This window comes from Carcharodon carcharias, chromosome 2, assembly GCF_017639515.1.
Source record: "Carcharodon carcharias isolate sCarCar2 chromosome 2, sCarCar2.pri, whole genome shotgun sequence".
Classification (NCBI taxonomy): Eukaryota; Metazoa; Chordata; class Chondrichthyes; order Lamniformes; family Lamnidae; genus Carcharodon; species Carcharodon carcharias.
In genome coordinates, this window is record NC_054468.1 from 92501266 (window position 1) to 92525058 (window position 23793).

Genomic DNA, 23793 nt, shown 5'->3' on the forward strand with positions numbered 1-23793 from the left:
GGAGACTAGTCCAAACCGGGATGATGACATTGCAAGGGGCTGTGAGCGCCTCCACCAGTCACTGCTCCATGGCCAGCTTTAGCAAGGAGATTGTACAATGTGCCCAGTCGTCCAACTGTTCTGCAGTTCACTAAAATGCTCATGAGTTTTCAGTCTGTGCAGAGGGGTGAAAAGCACTGGATCACTTGGTTGCACTTTGATGCCTCTGCGATACTTGAGCAGGCAGAGAAGCTCAAGGTCCAATCGTATCAATGTAGCTATGCCTGAACTGTCTCAGCTACAGAGGAATGGTCATTTTATAGAAGATTCCCCTAATGCATGGCCACTTTCTTCGGCCACCCCCACCCCCACCACTCATGTACTTGTGCATTACCTTCAACCAAATGACAGCCCTTTCCACCCGCCCCCCCCAACTCGATGTGCCACAACTGCAGAGCAGCCCTTGCCCCCTCCCCCAAATGCACCTTACCCTAAGGCCAACACTTGCACTCCCTCCCCAATGCGGCTCAACCGCAGAACAGCCCTTACCCACCCCCCCTTGCCAATCAAGCGGACTACTTTGTCATGCATGGCATCAATCTTTTTGAGTGTTGTTGGAGCTGCACTCATCCAGATAAGTGGAGAATATTCCATCACACTTCTAACTTATGCCTTGTAGATGGTGGACAGACTTTGGGAAGTCAGGAGGTGAGTTACTATCTTCAGAATTCCCAGCCTCTAACCTGCTTTTGTGCCACAGTATTTATATGGCTGGTCCAGTTCAGTTCCTTGTCAATGGTAACCCACCCAGGATGTTGATAGTGGTTGGTTCAGTGATGGTAATGCCATTGAATCTCAAGGGAGGTGGTTAGATTCTCTTTTGTTGGAAATGGTCATTGCCTGGCACTTGGGTGGCGTGAGTGTTACTCGCCACTTAGCAGCCCAAGCCTGAATGTTGTCCTGGTCTTGCTGCATATGAGCACGGACTCCTTCCATTTCTGAGGAGGTACATATGGTGTTGAACTTTGTGCAATCATCAGTGAACATCCCCACTTATGACCTTAAGAAGGGAAGGTCATTGATGAAGTAGCTGAAGATGCTTGAGCCAAAGACATTAACCTGAGAAACTTCTACAGTGATGTCCTGGGGCTGAGATGATTGACCTCCAACAACCACAACCATCTTCCTTTATGCTAGGTATGACTCCAATCAGCAGAGACTTTTCCCCCGATTCCCATTGGCTCCAATTTTGTTAGGGTTCCTTGATGCCACACTCGGTCAAATGCTGCCTTGGTGCAAGGGCGGTCACTCTCACCTCATCTCCTGAGTTCAGCTCTTTTGTCCATGTTTGAATTAAGCCTGAAATGGGGTAAGGAGCTGAGTGGGCCTGATGGAACCCAAACTGAGCATCAGTGAGCAGGTTATTGTTGAGTAAGTGTAGTTTGACAACACTGTCGATGACCCCTTCCATCACTTTGCTGATTATCAAGATTAGAATGGTTGGGTTGGATTTGTCCTGCTTTTTGTGTACAGGACATAGCTGGGCAATATTCCACATTGCAGAGTAGATGCTAGTGCAGTATCTGTTCTGGAACAGCTTTGCTAATGATACAGCTAACTCTGGAGCACAAGTCTTCAGTACTATTATTGGAATATTGTAAGGATCCATAGCCTTTGCAGTATGCAGTGCCTTCAGCTGTTTCTTGATATCAAATAGAGTGAATTGAATTGGCTTAAGATTGGCACCTGTGATGCTAGAGACCTCAGGAGGAGGCCGAGATGGATCACCCAATTGGCACTTCTGGCTGATGATGTTTGCAGTGCTTCAGCCTTGCCTTTTACACTGATGTCTTGGGCTCTGCCATCACTGAGGATGGGGTATTTGTGGAACCTCCTCCTCCTGTTGGTTGTTTAATTGTCCATCACCATTCACAATTGGATGTAGCAGGACCACAAAACTCAGATCTGATCCACTGGTTGTGGCATTGTTTATCACATGCATCTTTCACTGTTTGGCACGCAAGTAGTCCTGTGTTGTAGCTTCACCAGGTTGAGATCTTATTTTTAGGTATGCCTGGTGCTGCTCCTGGCATGCCCTCCTGCACTCTACATTGAACCAGGGTTGATCTTCCTGTTTGATAGTAATGGTAGAGTGGGGGGCCATGAGATTAGAGATCGTGGTGGTATACAATTCTGCTGCTGCTGATGGCCCACAGCGTCTCATAGATGCCCAGTTTTGAGTTGCTAGATCTGTTTGAAATCTAGCCAATGCCCTTCTTTGATACTTTCTTTGCACATACCCTCTGATGGAGTCATATCTCATCAACCTTAGTCTGAGCTGCCAGATTTTGGGTAGCATCTTCTTTCATGTTCAGGAGGGTCTATGATCTGTTTGAATTAATCCCATAACATAGTCTGAATTTTTTTCGCAGGCCAACGTTGCTGCCAATGTTTCTTTTTCTATCATTGCATATCTCTGAACTATTTCTGTTAGTGACCTAGAAGCATAGTAGGCTAGGTTAAAAGTTGTTTAATCCTTTTGAAAGCATTTTGCTGGTTCACAATCCAGCACAACTCTTGACCCTGCCTCAGCAACTGTCTCAATGGCTCACTGACCTCTGCTAAATTTGATAGGAACTTACTATCTTGGTTGACCATCCCAAGGAATCTTTGAAGCCTAGTTATGTTCCTGGGTTGTGGAAATTTTCTGATTACTTTTGTTTTTTGTGGATCAACTGTGATTCCAGTGGCTTGTACTTTGTGATCTAGAAACTTGATCATGGATTTGGCAAACTCACATTTTTCATTCAATGTTAGATCTGCAGCTTGTAAGATTCTCAAGCCTGCTCTCATTCTGCAGTCATGCTCTTCTCTCATGGAAACATGTATAAGTATGTCATCCATATGGCACATTACCTCTTCCATGCCTACTCGAATGTGAGACATTGAAAATTTCTGGAGCAGTTGCTATTCCAAAGAGCAATCTATTGAAACAAAAACAACTGAATGGTGTTATAAATGTGGTCAGCAATCTGGATTCATTGTCCAGAAGCAACTGCCAAAATCCACTGTTTGAATCCAGTTTGGTAGATAATGGACTCTTGGTTACTTTGGCAAGGCTCTCATCTACTGAGGCCATTGGGTGAATCTCACATTCCACTGAAGATAGGCTTGCGGTGGACCGTGGTAGAGAATCCCCTGGTAGATTTCTCAACTAGTACATCAAGGAAGGGGAGTTCATCTGACTACTCCATTTCATTGGTGAAAGGTAAGATTGTCAGTCAGGCTTGCAATGTGGTGCATTTGCCACGTTGGGCACTACATATATTAATACATAGGGCCTTGTTCTTTGCAGGCAGAAAGAACATGTACATGCATTGCGCCTGTTTTAGCTAAACAGAATAAGTGACAGCCATTCACTAACTAATGCCTCAGGGCAATGCCTTGACCAATCAGGGTCAAGTTGCCTGGTTTAAATTTAAAACAATGATTAGCAGTTAACTGTCAATCACCATCAGTGGTGCATTCTCCAGTGCAATGCCACTTGCCAACCAAACATCACTCTCTTCGCATACAGTAAATAATTGTTGTTTTCTCCTTTATATTGATATTCATGTAAGTGGCCTGATGAGTGCAAGAAAAAAGCTGAGACATGTCTCTTTTTTCAGCAATATTCAAGATCCTACTGCACAAATTAACGTACTGATCTGGTCTTTTTGATCTTTTTTGTGTAAACCTGAAGCAGTTCTCCACCTTGTGAACCTTTTTCTCTAGCTCTCCCAGTTCTGGCGCTGTTGTAAGCCTTCTGCACTCTGAAATGGTTCAAGGAGTGGTAATGTGGGTTCCACGCTTCTACTGAGCCCTGGAATTGTTCCTGCCTCTGTTTGTTGATTCGGGCCTATGCTTACTGCTGTCCAGTCTCTGTCTTTGCCTGTGTCTCAGCTTGTATCTGCTGCTCTTGCAATGTTTCCATCTCTTGGTGTCTTAACTTTTTTTTTGCTTTTGCCCTTCCTTCGAGGATCTCTTCTTTCCAGCCCTAAATCTTTTTTTTTAAGGAATGTTGGGTCTTTTACTCACTGCCACCATGTTTTGTTGCGCAGTTGGGGCCTAAAGGGTGGTTTTGGGGATTTTCTATTCTCCCAAGTTATACTACCCGAGTCTGTAGTTTCTAAAGACCATTACTCTTTATTTACAGCAAGTATTTAGGCAGTTGGATCTCTAAACTTTTCCTCCTTCTTCCTCCTTCTCCTCTTACTTCTGTCATGTGATCTGACATCATTATCACATCAGCATCATGTATGCGTCTGATGTTAGCCCTTTACTCTACAACTCCCAGTCAGCCATGAGATAGAAATAATATTGGAGCCTCTACCTTCACTATCCATAGCTCTAGACCACAACATGCATGTAAAAGAGCATGTTGCCACAGCAACTCGGACTCCCAGTGTGAACTGTCACATACGCCACCACTCCAAACTAACATCAACCTGCTTTCATTTCTCCCGATTCCTCCTCTTTCTGGACTACTCTTTATTCCAATTCTCTCTGTCTTTCTCAGTCATCTACGCACATGGTTTCATGCTTCATCCTGGTCCCCCTACCCTTGTCAAATTAGTTTAAATTCTTCCCTACAAAACCCGTTATCTTCCCTATGAAGACATTGGGCCCAGCCCAGTTCAGGGTCAGATGGGGAAAAAAGTCTATGGCACAATAACACAGGGACTGGAAAGAGTAAGGTTCATGATCCAAAATTTCTCTGTCCAGAAATTCTTTCTAAGAGTTTAATCCAATAGGGTTTAAAAAAAATTCTTCGTAAAGCAGATCTTTTCCTTTTGTTTCACAGCAATTACTGAGGAAGAATCTGAAGCCATGAAAAATCAAAAGAAATTATACCTGGTCACCCTGCTTCTCTTTGCTTGTGTTATCCTGTACAGACAACTTAAGGTCATCATCCACTTTCAACAAACGATGGTTATATCTGATGCTGATTACCTCAACCCAGACACAACACCCAGGCTTATGTTTATAGATTCCACCAATAAGGTGGCGCCTTCAGCACTGGCACTTTGCTCCGTGGAGTCAGCAGCTCGTGCGAATCCTGAGAAACCCATTTATTATTTCATGAGTGGTTTCAGTGGGAATTTATCAGATTATCCAAATCAATCCATGACCTTCCAAACTCTTTTATCAATGAAAAACATCATCCTATTACCCTTGAACCTCAAAACACTCTTCAAAAACACCCCTTTGGCTGATTGGTATCAAAAGGTAAGGAATCACGGAGCTATTATCAGCTCACACATCAAACTGATCACAGCTGTAGTTTAGCTTGATTTAAGTAAGGAGGCTTTTTTCTGATTATAACAGTTGAAGGAAATCCAGGGGTGAAGAATGACCATGTGCTTTATTGACGATTCAAGTGTTGACTTTCTGCCGTCATCTCACAGGTTTGAAACATGCTCCGCTGCACCCACACCCCGACCTTTCACCAGTCCCTTTCCAGAGGCTGTACCAAAATGCATCCCACTTTATTTCTCTGAGAAGAGAAACATGTTGCCTAAGCTTTGCATAATGCACTCATCGGGACAAATGCAAGAATGCCAAATTTAAAGCAATCACAATTATTTATATTACAGTAGAACAAGGTGCTGAATGGTTGGCAAGTTAACTCTGATTGGCCAAGGTATTGTCACGGGGAAAGCAAAGGGAAATTATAGGCTCTCCAGCTCCCAGGTAATTGAAGAAAGGCTCCAGGCTTGGACATGTTCCTTTTGTTCACAGATAACAGATCACTGTGTATCAATGTATATCACATTACGTCAAAGGCACTTCTAAGATAGAGCAGTCCAACATGCTTCCTTCCTCAATGTACTAGTTGAGAAATTTGCTAATGGGTTCTCCACTGCTGTCTAGCACAAACCTACCTTCACCAGTCAATATACATGTTGGGATTCATGTAGCTCCTCCGCTATAATATCGGCCTTATTAAAAATCTTGTAAATAGGGCCTTGGTCATTTTTTTTATTCTTTCATGGGATGTGGTCATTGCTGGCAAGTTCAGCATTTGTTGCCCTTGAAAAGGTGGTGATGAGCCACTGTCCTGAACTGCTGCAGACCATCCTGTAGCAGTTTGTTACAATTGAGTGGACATATCAGAGGGCAGTTAAGAGTCAAATACATTGCTGTGGATCTGGAATCACATACAAGCCAAATCAGATAAGGACAGCAGATTTCTTTCCTAAAGGACATTAGTGAACCTGATGGCTTTTTATGACAATCAATGATAGTTTCAGGGTCACCATTACTGAGACTAGCTTTCAATTCCAGATTTTTTTAATTAATTTTTTTTAGTAATTAATTGAATTTATATTCCACCAGCTGCCATGGTGGAATTTGAACCAGTGACCCCAGGGCATTAGCCTCTGGATTACTAGTCCAGCGATGTTACCACTACACCAGTAGCAGGGGTGGCATTGGGAGGCCTGCCCACCCTAAGTGGCCAATTAATGGTTATTAAGCTGGCAGTCTGTCAAGAGTGGTTGCCTACCTTACCCTACCCTGTGCCCATCAGAGGCCCTCCACCCCCACCCAGGGTCTCCAATCCCCGCACTTCTCCTGCACTCCCTGCCCGTGAGGTCCAGCCCAGCACCCCCCAACTCCCCTTAAAATCTGGGCTCCATCGCAGCATGCCTTCTTCAGGACTGACTGCAGTCACAGGAGAGGGCAAGGCTTCCTTGGCACTGCTGGGACAAAAGAGCTGCTGGGCATTGAATTGGTCGCTAGCTACTGAGGACGGACTTCCTCCACAGATGGGGGTGGAAGGTCTGCCTCAAGCCAATTAACATTCTGATGGCCGTTAAGTGTCCACATGTCAAGCCGGCTAAACAGAGGCAGAGCTCCCTTGACTTTTACACCAGGGTGCGGGGATCCTGCCCTGCATTACCCACCCCCATTAAACCCAGCCCCATTAACTCTGTTTCTCTCTCCACAGATGTGGAGTACTGTTTTCTGCTTTTACTTCAGGTCAGTACTTTGTTTTTTAAAAATACATTAACGCCCTATCTGAGCTGTCCTCTAGTCTAGAACATTAATGAATAAAATAAACCTTGGGGAATCTGATTAGTTATTAGACCCCAATGGATGACCCACTGCTTTTAAAATAGTCTGATCTGTTGCACTCTTTAAATATAGATACTCTGTTTGCTTGTACCAAAACAAAGAAACCTCATCAGCAATCGATAATTTCTCCAGGACCACAAGCAATTTATCAGGACATAGCCTGAAAATGTGCTCCCTAATCTCTTTCAGATCCCTAAAATTATGCCATTTGATTCAAGGCATTTGTTATTCTTCGATCTCCATAAATTGACTTCAAACTCCTTTCATATATCAGGTATCGCACAACAAATGAATCTCCAGTTAGTACTCTGCTCTTTAGTGAATATGCCTCAAAAATATTCAAAATACAAATGGATCTCTGTGGGATTGTTCATGATAAGATGGATGCATTGTTTTATGAAGACAGCAGTATTATACCACGTATTACATAAAGAATTTGATGCCCCATGACATTACCCACAGAATTACATTGAACAGCATCAGAACTTACAACATAGGAACCAACCAGTCAGCCCACTTGGTCTATGCTGGTGTTTATGTTCCATATGACCCTCCTAACATGTTATTTAGTTCATCTCACCCAATCAAAATATCCTCTAGTCATTTTTCCCACATGTACTTACCTAACTTCTTAAATGCATCAATGCTATTTTTGCTATTCATGGCAAATTGGATACAGTTTTATACAGGCAGCAGTGTTATACCATGTGTTATTTGTTATAAGTGTGTGCCATTTTGTGAAGGGAGAGCTGGAAGCCAAGGCTTAAACAGGTTTTCTGCTGTAAGTCTGGTGAAGTTACAGTGGTGGACTGGGAGCAGTTCTGGGGAAGTACTCAGGCATAGAATCATAGAACCATAGAAGATTAGAGAACAGGAGCCCACTCAGCCCATCATACCTGTGCCAGTTCACTGCTAAAGCAAACAAAAACTAACCCCACTGCCCTGCTCCCTCACAAAGCCCTGTACGTAAACTGTAGATGTTTATGTTGTTTTGAAATGAATCAACATTAATGAGTAATGCACCTAAACAGCACTATGATTGTTAAATTAATTCAATATAATGCTAAAATTCGAAACTTGATCTTTATAATTAAAGGGAGATAAACTAGCTAGATATTAGAATAAAACAAATAGAGTAATTCAGTCTTAAAACTGAACTGTCAATTTTCCAAAGTACAAATTGCTACATCAACAATGTACACCAAAAGTAATAGAATATGAACAAATAGAAATCCCAACATTGAAACATCAGCTGGGCTGTTAACAGAGCTGTTAACATAGGATAATAATAATAATAGTCTCTTTTCACTAGGATGATCTATAAGTTCTTCACATGAAGAGAAAACATGTTTTAGCCATTCACGGAACAAGGCATTTACTGTCCTTACCTAATTGCCTTTGAGAAGATCATCGTGAGCCAGCATCTTGAACTACTGCAGTGCATAGGTGTAGGCCTCCTTCTGAGATTTCCACCATTACAGATGCCAATCTTCAGGCAATTTGATTCACTCCATGTGATGTCAAGCAATGGCTATAATACTGAAAACTTATGCTCCAGAACTAGCTGCATCCTTAGCCAAGTTAATCCAGTACAGCTACAACATGGGCACACCTTCCATTTTCTCGCCCTTGTCCGCCGCCCGGACACGCCCTGGCGTGCCTTGTTGCCGTCCAGCGGCAGAGGCCCCCGATGGGAGGCCCTCTACGGAGGTGTCCTCCCCCTTTCTATTAGGGACCTGGGTTGGAGGGTGTTGCATGCAGCAGTCCCTTATAACCATAGGATGCATAGGTTCACGGACTCCCAGGACACCTGCCCTTTTTGCAGTCTTGTGGAGTCCATGGACCATGCTTATATAGGGTGTGGTAGGCTGCACTCCCTTTTTAGTTACCTGAAAAACCTGTTATTAATGTTTTGTTTGCACTTCAGCCCCACACTCCTGATCTATGGGCACCCGGTGCGGAAGGGGGTCGGGAAGGAGGAGGACCTCCTCGTGAACCTGCTCCTGGGCCTGGCCAAGTTGGCCATTAACAGGTCCAGGCAGCGGGCGATCGACGGGGGAGTCCCGCCCGATTGTTTGTCCCTCTTCCGCGGCTATGTTTGCGGCCGGGTGTCCCTGGAGAGGGAGCACGCGGTGTCTGCCGGCACTCTCGAGGCTTTCCATGCTCGGTGGACACCGCGGGGACTGGGGTGCTTTATCAACCCCTTTAATCACATTTTGGTTTGAAGTTGTAAGTTTCCTTTAAATTTTGCCTTTAGTTTTACAACTGACCTGAATTAGGGGCTGTGCTTGATTTGACCTCATTTTGTTGATTTGGTTTAATTGGTTTCACCTGAAAGATTATGGGCACCTAGCTAACAATGTGGAAAATTGCTCAGGTATGTCTTGTCCACAAAAAGCAGGACAAATCTAATCAGTACCCATCAGTCTAATCTAATCAAATGATGAAAGAGCCAGTGCTATCAAGCAGCAATTCATCAGCAATAACCTGCTCAGTGATACTTAGTTTGGGTTCCACCAGGGCCACTCGACTCCAGACCTCATTACAGCCTTTGTCCAAACATGGACAAGAGAGCTGAACTGCAGAGGTGAGGTGAGATTGACTGCTCTTGACAGCAAGGCAGCATTTGACTGAGTATGCATCAAGGAACCCCAATAAAATTAAAGTCAATGGGATTCAGGTGAAAAGGTTTCCACTAATTGGAGACATAGCTAGCACAAAGACGGTGGTTGTGGTTTTTGGAGGCCAGATATCTCAACCTCAGGATCATTGCAGGAGTTCATTAGGACAGTGTCCTAGCACCAACTATCTTCAGCTCCTTCATCAATGATCAAGCCAGATTAAAGGTAAGCTGTGGGGAGGACATAGAGGGGATGCAAAGAGATATAGACATGTTAAGTGAGTGTGTAACGAGATGACAGATGAAGCATAATATAGGGAAGCGTGAAGTTATTCACTTTGGTCAGAAGAATAAAAAAGCGGAATATTTTTTAAAAGGTGAGAAACTCCTAAGTGTTGATGTTCAAGGAGACTTGGGTGTGCTTGTACAAGAAACACCGAAGGTTAGCATGCAGATGCAGCAAACAATTAGGAAAGCAAATGGCATGTTGGCCTTTATTGCAGGGGTATTGGAGTACACAAATAAAGAAGCTTTTGCTACAGTTGTAAAGGGTTTTGGTGAGACCATAACTGGAATATTGTGTGCGGTTTTGGTCTCTATTTAAGAAAGAATATGCTTTCATTGTAGGTGGTGCAGCAAAGGTTCACTAAGTTGGTCCCTGGGATGGCCCCTGGGGGTCATCGTATGATGAGAGGCTGAGTAAATTGGGCTTATATTCTCTGGGATTTAGAAGAATGAGAGGTGATCTCATTGAAATCTACAAAATTCTTTTTTGATTATTTCCACTGGTCAGGGAATCTAAAACATGGGTCACATGGAGGATAAGGGACCGATCATTTAGAACTGCGATGAGGAGAAGTTACTTTACTCAAAGGGTTGTGAATCTTTGGAATCCTCTACTCCAGATGGTTGTGGATGCTCCATCATTAAATACATTTTTGGTCCCTCAGGGAATTCAGCAATATGGGGAGCAGGTGGGAAAATGGAGTTAAAGCCCAAGATCAGCCATGATCATATTGAATGGTGGAGCAGGCTCAATGGGCCATGTGGTCTACTCCTGCTCCTATTTCTGTGTCCTTCTGTTCTTCCCTTCATCATAGGGCCAGAAGTGAGGGTGTTCGTTTAGGATGTTTGCTGATGATTGCACAGTGTTCAATACTATTCATAACTCCTCAGATAATGAAGCTAAATGCTGACACAAATTACTTCAGAATCTGAGTACTGAACATTGTATGATCATCAGCAAATATCCCCAATCCTGACTTTATAGTGGAGGGATAGTCTTTGACAAAGCAGCTGAAAGTGGTTGGACCTTGTGCACTGCCCTGAGGAGCTCCTCCAGCAATGTTCTGGGGCTGAGGTCATTGGCCTATAACAACCAAAACCATCTTCCTTTGTGTTAGGAATGACTCCAATCAGTGGAGAGTTTTCCCTCTGATTCCCATTGACCTCAATTTTGCTAGGGTTCCTCAAAGGCTGCCTTGATGTCAAGGGCAGTCACTCTCACCTATGTCTGGTATTCAGCTCTTTTGTCCATGTTTGGACCAATTGGCTGTAACAAGATCTGGAGCAATGCTCCCTCTAAGCTGCATGAGTGTCCACCTGCCCTGCAATTGGAAATGTGCCGCATAATGTATAGGTTGTGCACAAGCAACATTCCCATGGCTGTGCATCAATCTTAAAGCGCAGGGCAACAAGCCAGTGGTGCAAAGCAAAGAGTTTGGAGGCAACATTTGTCTGGAGAAGATTATTGCTGAGTAAGTGTCACTTGACAGTACTGTCAACATCGATTCCATCAATTTTCTGATGCTTGAGAGTAGACTGATGGGGCAGTAATTGGCCAGATTGGATTTGTCTTGCTTCTTTTGTGAGATCATGTTCCTGAGGCAAGGACACAGGAGACCATGATCTCCAATGGGAAACTCCACAGATCATGGGAAAGCTTGTAGGAGGCATTCAGCAGAGACTGAGGCCTTTTCTGTAGAATGAGAGGGAAACATGCAGAGTCAGTTCACCCAGACTGCCTTCACAAATCTTTATTTGTTCATGGGATGTGGATGTCACTGGCTAGGCCAGCATTTATTGACCATACCTAACAGTCAACCATATTGTGTGGGTCCAGAGTCACATGTAGGCCAGACCAGGTAAGGATGACAGATTTATTTCCCTAAAGGGTATTAGTGAACCAGATGAGTTTTTATGACAATCAGGAATGGTTTCAGTGTCATCATTAAACTTTTAAATCCAGATTTTTATTGACTTCAAATTTCACCATCTGCCATGGTTTGATTCGAACCCAGGTTCCCAGAGCATTATGCTGGGTCTCTGGAATACGAGTCCACTGACAATACCACTATGCCACCACCTCCCCAATTTTGTATTGGCTGGTGAAAGGGTGAGATTTGTAAAAGACTTGAGGCAAGTCACCTCCCTGTCTTCCTTATCATTTCATCTGGCAAGTGAAAGGTGGCCTAAACAAGCTTATACTTCCAGCCTATCAGTGGAAGGATCTTGAGAACAAGTGAACAATTATATTTCAATATTAGTTTAGAAACAGCCACGGAGAGAAGTAGCGAGTGATTCAGCAGTGTTGTTATTTTGTAAATTATTTTCTTGGAAGAAAGCTTCAGGCTTCTGATTGTTTGTTTTAAAGACTGAGAGGGTTAAAGGAGAAAATGTTGAGTAGTACTGGGCAATGGAAGAGGGAACACATCTCAATGATCACCTTTAACTCTGTGTAATGCAGGTAGACCCAGATTTGGAACAATACTGGATTCACGTGCTCTCAGATGCCTGCAGGCTAGCCCTCTTGTGGAAATATGGTGGCATATACCTGGACACAGACATCATATCCCTGAAGCCATTGACTTTCACAAATTTCATCTGTGCCCAACAGGAAAATCTAGCCAATGGTGCAGCTCTGGGATTTAGCCAACACCACAGTTTCACACAGGACTGCATGATAGATTACGTCAACAATTATCAAGGTGAAATCTGGGGTCACCAAGGCCCTTTGCTAATGAGCCGTGTATTGAGACGCTGGTGTAAAACAGACAACCTTGACGAATTTATTGATGTAGAGTGCAATGGCATTTCTTACCTGCCTCCAAAGTTTTTCTATCCAATTCCATACGATGAGTGGGAAAAATACTTTGAACATTGGACACTGGAGAATATCAGGGCCACTTTCTCAAATACATACGGGGCACATATCTGGAATTTTCTGAGCTCTGGGAAGCAGGGTAATATGAATAATGGGAGTGGAGTACTATTAGAATATTTCTTCCATAAATATTGTCCGAGAACATACAAGACTTTTTATACAAAGTAATGATTTAATTTAAGCTTCTGTTTTGCCAATTTACATATAATGTTTATTGAAGAATTTACTTCACACTGATTCGCAGTTTGAAAAATGTCACCAACAGTTCCCCTACTAGTCCAGTAATTCCACTGTCTGGTTTGGTACTGAATCACTCAGGCCTGAAAGGTTTCAGATTCATTTCCCACACCCTACCTGGTGAAGCAGTCTCCAGATTGGATGGAATTTGGAACGTTACAATTGGCCAAAAGGCACCAGGACTAAGTGGAGAGCATTAGTATCCAATGTTCATATTGTTCTTCATTGTCCATGACTTTATTGGGAGATGCTTGTGTGTATATGTTGAATGAGGGCAGGCTCTGAGTTGGCTATGAAGTGCCATTTGGTTGAATTCTTTGCTGAGACTCACTATCTAAACTTGCAATGTGAAGAAGCAGCACTGGAGTGAAGAACTGGCTTCTCTGATTCTATCCACCAACATGAGACAAAGCTTTTAAGGAGAGAAGATACAAAAATTGGACAAGGACAGAAGTATACAATTTAATCCCTAATATAGTAAGGGTACAAAATAAATATCATAAAGCTGGGAATGATAAAAGGTAATTCAGTACATGGCCAAATGTAAACAACTTCCAAAATTCACAGAACTGGTAAGGACATAAAATAGTAGCGTACAGGTGGAAGAATGAATGCAGACCCTATTCTCCCGTCCTGAACTCCAATACATCTGCTTGTTCTCCAGAGCATTCTACAGCATTTGTTCATCACCCTTAAAAGTAAACAAATGAGACTAGACAGCATTGCAGTTTGCTTTCCACAGTTGACATATCCAGGCAACCAAGCATACTTCAGTTATAAATATTCAAAGAGTATTAAATGGAGGGGTGGTACCAAAAAGGGGATTTATACATGGAGGCAGAGAACATGGCTAAAGTACTAAATGAGTACTCTGCATCTGTCTTTACCAAGGAAGAAGATGCTGGCAAAGTCAAAATTAAATAGGTGGCAGTGGAGACGCTGGATGGGCTAAAATCTGACAGAGGAGATATTATAAAGGATGGATGTATTTAAAGTTGATAAGTCACCAGGATCAGATGGGATACATCCAAGGGCACTGACGGAAGTAAGAGTGGAAGTTGTGAAGGCACTGCTCATAATCTTCCAAACTTCCTCAGATACAGGAGTGGTGCCAGAAGACTGGATTTTGTGTTTTATGCCCCAGAGATATTGAGAGATGATACACCGGCTTTATTCAATTCTTTAAAATGCCCGCTCTTTCATGGTTACAGCAGCATACCTCAGTCTAGTTTCACTTTCTAAGCGACCACACCCAGGTTTAACCAATCATATACGTGAGCTGTCAACAGATGCACACAATCAGACACTGAACAAATGGACACCACAATGAAGAATTGCAAATGTTGCACCCTTGTTCAAACTAAAGCATGAGGGGTAAGCCCAGCAACTACAGGTCACTCAGTTTAACCTCAGTGATGGGAAAGCTTTTAGTAATGATAATCCAGGACAAAAATGTGGATTAATTAAGGAAAGCCAACACAGGTTTGTTAAAGGCAAATAATGTTTCACAAACTTGATTGAGTTTTTCGATGTGAGGGGAATATTGTGGCTGATGTGGTGTACATGGACTTCCAAAAGACATTTGATAAGTTACCACATAACAGACTTGTCAGCAAAGTAGAAGCCCATGGAATAAAAGGGACAGTGGCAGCAACGATACAAAGTCAAATGAGTGCCAGGAAGCAGGGAGTAGAGTTGAACCATTGTTTTTCAGGCTGGAGGAAGAATATGTTCCTTCAGGGTCGATACTAGGACCACTAGCTTTCTTGATCTATATTAATGACTTAAACATGGATGTGCCAGGCATGATTTCAAAACTTGCAGATGACACAGAGCTTAGATGTTTTATGGGAGGAATTCTTCCCCTCCAGCCAGAGGTGGGGTTTGTGGTGGGCAGGGGTGGAGAATATGCCAGAATGAAAAATAAATTATCTCCGACAATGAGAAATGATGGTGGGAACATGTAGCCCCCAAGTGTCATGGCAAGTTGCCTTTCCTGCTGAAGCTCATTGGGAATTGATTTGCATGTCAAACATGCTAATTAAAACAGCACCCCCCCCACACACACACCACCCCCCCCCCCCCCCCCCCCCCAAAGGCATCTCTTCCACTCTGCCAGTGGGAATTCACACTGGTCCAATTCATGACCAGAAAAACCTGGCGTTCACATGGTGAGAGTTTAGTTCACTTACCCAGGAAGCCACAGCCAGGAACACTGGAGAACCACAGGGTCCCAGGTATGATGCGCACCAAGAAGATGACCAGAGCTCGGGGGTAGGGTGTTAGAAGACATGGTGGAGGGGGGAAACCAGGAAATGTTGGAGGGGTGTGGGGGAGGAAGTTGTTCAGAGGGAGGGGTCAGTGCTGGAATCTTGGCGGGGAGTCGGGGGGGGGGGGGGGGTTGTCGAACTGACGGTACTGGTGGTAGGAGGGTACTGTCACTGAGAGGAGCAATGGGATGTAGTAGGGTGAGAGGGTGAGGGTCCTGGTATGGTGGGAGTAGTTTTCGTCTGAGGAGGGGGGAATCATTCACAGAGATAAGAATTTTCACATAGATCTGGGGAGTGGGCAGGGTCAAGATGAGCATGGGGTCTGTGACAGGTATGGGCATTTGAAGTGTAACGGCAATGGACTCTATGGTGATGGGGGAGGTTCAAGGGTAACTGATGGGAGGGTGAAGGTAACACCCGGGGGATAGGTGGGTGTCAGTGGTGATAGAGGGGTAGGAGATGGGTTACAAGAGGAGGGTAAAAGTGGTATGGTGGACATTGTCTGGAAGATGATGTGCACCATCCTGAGGAAAATGCAGATCAGGATGTCTACGCCCTAGTTGTCCAACAGAAAAACTTCTAGGTGGGAGGAGGATCATCAGGTGGGTGGAGCTGAAGGTCAGCTCAACTGGACAACTGAAGGGGAACCCTGATACTCTATCCTGACAAGGTAAAGGTCTTTCTAAAGGGTCTAGAGGGCAGTGGAGGGAAGGGGAATAGTGAGAGTGGGAGGCTCCTCACCGGTGGCTTGCCGGAGCTTTGGCAAAGAGTGATGCCTCGTTGTGCAGGCATGATTCAGGTGGACCTTTGGTCCCCCACTGGAAGGAAGAGGAGTGTGGACAGCCAGTAATACAAGCAGCAGCAAGAAAAGCCACAGAGACCTCCATGAAATGAGATGATTCAAATATTTATAAGGGTGTGATAACTATATACAATTAACGTTTCGAGTCCATATGACTCTTCAGAACTAAACAAAAATAGAAATGAGGTGAAATATAAACTGGCTGAGGGGGGGGGGTGGGACAGGTAGAGCTGGATAAAGGGCCAGTGATAGGTGGAGGCAAAAAAGAGATTGCCAAAGATGTCATGGACAAAGGGGTGTTGACAGTGGTGATATTAGCTAAGGAATGTGCTACTGGTGACATTAAGGGTAGAAAGGATGAGCAAGTGGCAGATAGCCCTAGTGGGGGTGGGGGGAAGGGATCAAAATAGGCTAAAAAGTGGAGATAAAACAATGGATGGAAATAAATTTTAAAATAATAAAAGAAATAGGTTGGAAGAGATTTTTTTAAATATATAAATTATTAGACAAAAGGGGATCAGAAAGGGGGTGAGGATGGAGGAGGGAGTTCAAGATTTAAAGTTGTTGAATTCAATATTCAGTCTGGAAGGCTGTAAAGTGCCTAGTCAGAAGATGAGGTGCTGTTCCTCCAGTTTGCGTTGAGCTGGAACATTGCAGCAGGACAAGGACGGACATGTGGGCATGAGAGCAGGGTGGTCTCTCCTCCATCCTCATCCCCTTTCCAATCCCCCTTTTTTCTAATAATTTATATTTTTTTAATATATTCTTTTCCCACCTATTTCTATTATAAATTTAAAAATAATTTCCATCTATTGTTTTATCTCCACCTTTTAGCCTATTTCGATCCCTTTTCCCCACCCCCCCCCCCCCCCACCCCACCAGGGCCACCTGTCATTTGCTCGTCCTGCTTTCTACCCTTAATGTCACCATTAGCACATCCTTTAGCTATCACCACCGTCAACACCTCTTTGTCCTTTTGTCCATGACATCTTTGGCAATCTCTTTTTTGCCTCCACCTATCACAGGCCCTCTATCCAGCTCTACCTGTCCCACCCCCCTCAGCCAGCTTATATTTCACCTCATTTCTATATTTGTTTACTTCTGATGAAGAGTCATACGGACTCAAAACGTTAACTATATTCCTCTCCGCAGATGCTGTCAGACCTGCTGAGTTTTTCCACCTTTTTGTTTTTGTTTCAGATTTCCAGCATCCGCAGTATTTTGCTTTTAACTATATACAATGATTGTACACCTATGTGAATATAATACTTCCTAATTTTTCTTACCCTACCACTATGTCTAGATGCTTTCCTGACATCCACAGCGGAGGTGGAGGCAGCCTGCTGACTACTATGCCCTCTTGTCAGTGATGATTTTGACAGGCGTCCTCTGAAGGGGGTTCTTTGGGTCTCTTGCCCTGGGGCAAGTGCACCCTCAGCAGTTTGAGGCTGGAGCCGATGGGTTCACAGCCAGAGGGGAGTAGGAACACATGGATATCCTTGGAGTGTTCTAATGGAAGCCTCAGGGGTTCCTGCTGACGCTCCTCCTCCCTTCGGGTGCCCGAGAGCCCCTCCCTGACTCTGAAGAAGGGGCACCTGGAGCAAGGTCGAGGTGGCCCACCCCACTCTTCTAGCCACTACACAAGCTTGCCCATAGCTAGAGCGATGGAGTGCAGGTCAGAGTGCATATCCAGCAGAAGCTCCATATTCTGCTGGACCAGGGTCTCCATGGCATCCACCATCCTCCCCATGGAGACATCCATGCACTCAGATGCCAGATCCACAATATCAGAGAGCACGATGATGCACCCCTCCTCTCGTGCCACTCTGTTGAGGGTACCTGACACCTCTGCCTGATGCCCCCCCTGCGTCTCTTTGATACTCCAGCATCTTTTCCATGACCTCTCCCAAAGGCTCATCATCTGACTCAGACTGAGCAGGGGCCTCTTCTCCAGCAGAGCTCCTGGTGCCCAAGACCTTGGCTCTCACTGCCTCACCTGCTGTGGACACATCCTGGTGGTCACCTCACAGACACGAGTATTTGAGTCTAACCTAAATATATCATGCTCCAAGGTGTATGTCTCTGGGCTGGTGGAGGGTGCAGGTGAAAGCTGTGATGGTCCTACAGATGTGAAGAAGTGCCTGTTGTCATCGGAGCTGTCCTGGGGGCTGAAGCTTACTTCTGAACCAGGGGCTGGCCTCCCTCTGTTCCTACTGGCACCTGGAATGGAGAGAATAGAGACTGAATGACAGTCTAGGCTGGCTCCTACACTGCACACAGCATCACCCTCAGGTTCCGATTTGCAGAGACTGAGCATGCCTCCTCACTGGATGCTTGGGGAGGCCGACCTAGCCCTCGGCACAGGCACGATCACAATCACCCCTGCCAGCTCAGCAGCTTGCTGTTCAAATTGTGTGAGGGGTCGGATGTCAGGCATGCCCTTTCCCGTCTTCTCAATCTCTCGCCTGTTGTGCACTGTCATCCCTCCATAAAGATAGATGGGTTACTTCTGATGCGAGCAGGTTGCATGTTGCTAATTCTGTGGCAAATACATGACCTCCTGACTCCCCAAAGCCTGTCCGCCATGTGCAAGGCACCAAGTGAGGAGTTTGAGGGAATATTGTCCACTTGCCTAGATAAGTGTAGTTCCAATAGCACTCAGGAAGCTGGACAGCATCCAGGATGAAGCAAGCTGCTTGACTGACACCCCATCCAGCACCCTCAACATTCAGTCCCTCTGCCACTGACCCATAGTGGCAGCTGTGTGTGCTATGTGAATGATGCACTGCTGCTAGTTCCCAAGGCTACTTCAGCAGGCCCCTCCAGACATGTGAGCTCCAGCAACTAGAAGGGCAAAGGCAGCAGAGGCATGGCATCAGTAGCATTTGCAAGTTTCCCTCTAGTCCAACCTCCCTGCCATCCCACCTCCCCAACTTACTCCCATATGGCTGTGCCTTCAGTGCAGCTGGGTCAGCAATCCGCAGTTGGCTCCCCACATGCTGCAGTGGGGTAATGAGACACCACCCCAGCACCTTCTCAAGGGCTTTTAAGGATGAGCAACACAGGTGCTGGCCTTGTCATTGATGCCCACATCCCATGCCAGATTCAGAAAAAACGGTGAGATGAGTTTAGAGAGTAGAAGGTTCACTTACCTTACCGACGCAGATTAAATCATTCATCCACTTACGCCACATCAGGATGTTCCTCCTCTGCATCCTGCTGGCACTGACCACCTGGCAATCTCCTCTCAGGTGGGTGCAGTCAGTCAGGTGGGCTTCCTGTTCCCATCCCTTGGAAAGAGGACGTCCCTCCTGTCCTCTACAGCCTGGAGGGGTCTCCAGGGAGGCATCACTGAAGCTGGACTAGCCATATAAATACTGTGGCTACAAGAGCAGGTCAGAGCCTGGGAATTCTGTGGTGAGTAACTCATCTCCTGACTCCCAAAAGCTTGTCCACCATCTACAAGGCACAAGTCAGGAGTGTGATGGAATTCTCTCCACTTGCCTGGATGAGAGCAGCTCCAACTACACTCGAGAAGCTTGACACCATCCAGGACATAGCAGCCCACTTGATTGACACCCCTTCCACAAACATTCACTCCCTCCACCACCGACACACAGTAGCAGCAGTGTGTACCATCTACAAGATGCACCGCAGCTACTCACCAAGTCCCCTTAGGCTGCGCCTTCCAAACCCATGACCACTACCACCTAGAAGGACAAGGGCAACAGATACATGGGAACATCACCACCTGGAACTTCCCCTCCAATCCACTCACCATCCTGATTAAAGCAAAATACTGCGGATGCTGGAAATCTAAAACAAAAACAGGAAATGCTGGAAAAAATCAGCAGGTCTAACAGCAACTGTGGAGAGAAAAAGAGGGTTAACATTTCAAGTCCATATGACTTCTTCAGAGCTAAAGAGAAGTAAAAATGTGATGAAATTTATACTGTTCAAAGGGGATGGAGCAGATGAAGCTGGATAGAAGGCCAGCAATTGATGGGGACAAAGGAGACACTGACAAAAATGTTATGAACAAAAGAACAAAGTGGCTATTAATGGTAGTGGTACTGGCTAAAGGAGGTGCTGATTAAGGTAAGAAAGCAGAAAGTGATAACAGCAAGACAAGGGTAAGTACTCTGAAAAGAACAACATGAACAAGTGACACTCACCATCCTGACTTGGAAATATATCGCCGTTCCTTCACTGTCACTGGGTCACAATCTAGGAACTCCCTAACAGCACTCTGGATGTACCTACACCACAGGGACTGCAGTGGTTCAAGAAGGCAGCTCACTATCATCTTCTCAAGGGCAATTAGGGATGGGCAATAATCACTGGTCTAGCCAGTGACACCCACATCCCATGAATGAATTAAAAAAGCGTGAGGCCAGTACATGGTGTTTCCTTAAGGCCATTTGAGTGCTATGAAGTTCTGGCCACTGTTTCACTGGCTGTCCAGGTGCCTTTTAAATATGGTACCTGGACATGATGAAGGGGTGCGCAACTTCCTGCCCGCCCCACCATGAGACGTGTCATGAACTGCATGCATAATTAATTAGGTGGGGAGGGCACGATTGCGCAGAACGGGTAAAACTTTCTTTTACCTGCCCGCTTCCGCACTTAGTGCAAATCTGGATGATTCAGCCCTGAGTAAAAAGAGCCCTTTGGAGCAGTTGTGTTCTGCTTAGCATGACTATAGATCTGAAAGTGTGCTTGTGAGCTGGTGTTTGAGTGTACTCGGGAATCAAGGGGGAAGGAATCTCAGAAGGTGGGAGTGAAATCCTGTGTGGTGGGTCATTGTTAAAGTCGTCCAAGTGGGAGTGACCTTTTGAGAGAATTCCAAGGAGAGGTCTTTGAAGGTGAAACTGGGAATCCCTGGTGAGACAGAGTTTCAATGAGATCGTTTGGCTTGGTGTTTATTGACATCTGGGTGGGTTCTTGAAAAACCCATGGACTCTGTCTAGGTTGCAGCTGTCATTTACTCTGCAGTGTGTTGTGTTCAACCACAGTTCATCTGTTAATTCACATGAACCTCATACTTATCCTGAATGTTAGAGTATAAGATACATATTATGAATAGTTTTATCTTTCTGAACTTATGTAGCAAAGTTTGTTTGATTTGTTCAAAACCCATGGAATCTTGTGGCTTTATTCCCAAAGCAGGTGTCTTGAATCTCAACCTTCATCTACTTTAAACAAAACCTTATTAGTCTCTAACCGGATATTTCCCCACATCCCAGGGTCTGGCCAAGGATCATAACAAAAGTGGACAGTAAAGAAACCAGTAGCAACCTGAGGCAAAACTCTGTTTGTACAGAGTACAGTTAGGATCTGGAATGCACTACCCCAGAGTATGGCTTTACAAAGGGTATTGGATAATCATCTGAATGGAAAAAAAATTGCATGGCTACAGGAAAAGGGTAGGGAAGTGCGACTAGCTGAGTTGTTCTGCAGAGAACTGGCATGGGCATGATGGGCTGAATGGCCTCCCGTGCTGTGACCCATTCCATGATTCTAGTTCCCTGATGTTTGACCATATTTGTCCTTGTTTGCCCTGCAAACTTCAATCCTATTCCCAACCAGGTTTATATACATCCAGCTGCTTATTGAAGGCGTACGTACTAAAAGCTTTAAATATTTTATTGAGCTCTCGTGTTCACTATTACTTTCCATCACTCTGACAAAATTTGAAATATGTCTTGTTCCGGTTGTGAATTCTTTAACAAAAAAATCAAACTATGTAAGACTGATTTAGGTTCACAGAAATCTTTTTAAATTATGCCAAGAAAAAGAGGATGGTAAAGAAGGAGGTGGATATATTAACAACTGTCTATAATTGAGGACAAGAACATGCTCAAAGATTATTCTGCTCCTCATAAGCACTTAAAAAATGGGAGCTGGAATAGGCTAATTGGCCCTTCGAGCCTGCTCTGCCATTCAGTAAGATCATTACTGAACTACTACAACCACCCCACTTTCCTGCACTATCCCCATTTCCCCGTATGCCCTAAGTATCTTTGTCCTAAATATACTTAGCAAGTGAGCAGCCACCGCTTTCTGGATACAGAATTCCAAAGATTCACAACGCTCTGAGTGAAGACATTCTTCCTCACTTCAGTCATAAATGCTGACCCCTTATTTTGTCACCTCTCGTTCTGGACTTACCAGTATCTACTGTTAAACCTTTTAAAATAAATGCTTCATAGAGATCATCTCCCATTCTATAAATTCTAGAGAACATAGGCTTAGGTAGACTAATCCTTAGGAGTTCCCAGGTTTCAGACTAGTAAGCTTTTGTTTTCACTCCCTCCAGGGTAAATACAATCTCCCTTTGGTAAGGACAATAAAGCTGTACACAGTACTCCAGGTGTGGCCTCAGCAAAGCCCTATATAATTGCAGTAAGACTTCCTCACTCCAATCCCTTTGCCATGAAAGCTAATGTACCATTTGCTTTCCCAATTGTTTCCTGTACCTGTACATTAACTTTCCGTGATTTGTGTACAAGGACACCTAGGCCCCTCTGAATACCAACATTTCCTAGTCTCATATCATTTTAAAGCTCCTATGTAGTTTCAGTTCAGTCGCTGTGAAATTTTCTGAAGCTCTTTCCTGGCCCCACCCATACCCCCCCCCCCCCCCCCAACGTGCATGCTCGTAAATCACAGCCTCCTGTTCACCTCTACATACTTGCTGACATTCCAATTGCTTTCCTTTGCCTTGCCCGCTCCGGCACGTGCTCAATTGTCCCCCAATCGCTTGAGCTTCCCCCACTTTCCTGCAATTCCCACAACATTCTCTCTGCCACCACTTGCGCCCATGCTTTTTTGCATTGCACTCCGTTTTGATACTGAGTCAGGCTCAGCTGCTCACGGCCACCCCGCCCTTCACCCCAAGCAGCCGCCTTCACTCAGTGCTCTGAAATGGAAAGGCAGAGGGGAAGGAAGTTTCCTGACAATCTTGGATAAGGAATGGTGATAAGAGTGTAGAGTGAACTTCCTCAAGTTAGGCCAAATCCAGGGAGCAATTGTATGAGAGTGGGACTGATGGGTGTGTGGAATTTTTATTTGTTGCTCAATACAGTTAATTTCTATTATCAACCATGAGTGGGGTATGGGTGATGCCATCGGTTAATCAAAAATGCCGGTTACTTAAGTGTTCTGCATTTTCAACCAATCAGAGAGCTCCTGGGTGATCTTGTGGTGATGCGGGTGTTGCGGTCTCTTGATAGGTACGGGAGCGGAGTGCGCATGCCTAGTGAGAAGAACGAAGGGAAGATGACGCTGCAGAACAGTGGGAGGCTGAAACCAGAGTAAAGGCAGACCAGTGATAACAACTACCCATGAGAATTTTTAGCGGTTGTGTGGGGGTGGGAACATTTTACTGTATTCATTTTCTAAAGTTTAATTGTGTGGAGGTGTTGCGGGGGTGGGGAAGGGTGGTGGCAGTGGGAAGGGTCACCAAACTGACGATTCGCCTAGGGCCCCAAACACTCTTGCACCAGCCCTGTTTTGAATTCATCCATTCCTGAATCCTCCCAGTCACCCTGAATTATTTTAAAGTTTTATTGCTCCACTGGGCAATGATAAGGCAGTAGAT

At 44.8% G+C, this 23793-nt stretch overlaps 1 protein-coding gene across 1 annotated transcript in view; it reads left to right on the forward strand.

Annotated features, from left to right (window-relative positions):
* Positions 1-23510, forward strand: part of LOC121287839 (lactosylceramide 4-alpha-galactosyltransferase-like) — a 35378-nt gene extending 11868 nt beyond the window's left edge. Inside the window, exons 2-4 of the mRNA XM_041205808.1 lie at positions 4823-5247; positions 12465-13045; positions 23375-23510. Coding sequence (XP_041061742.1) covers positions 4823-5247; positions 12465-13045; positions 23375-23510 — 1142 coding nt within the window. The remainder of the gene's footprint in view (positions 1-4822; positions 5248-12464; positions 13046-23374) is intronic.
* Positions 23511-23793: the final 283 nt, after the last annotated feature.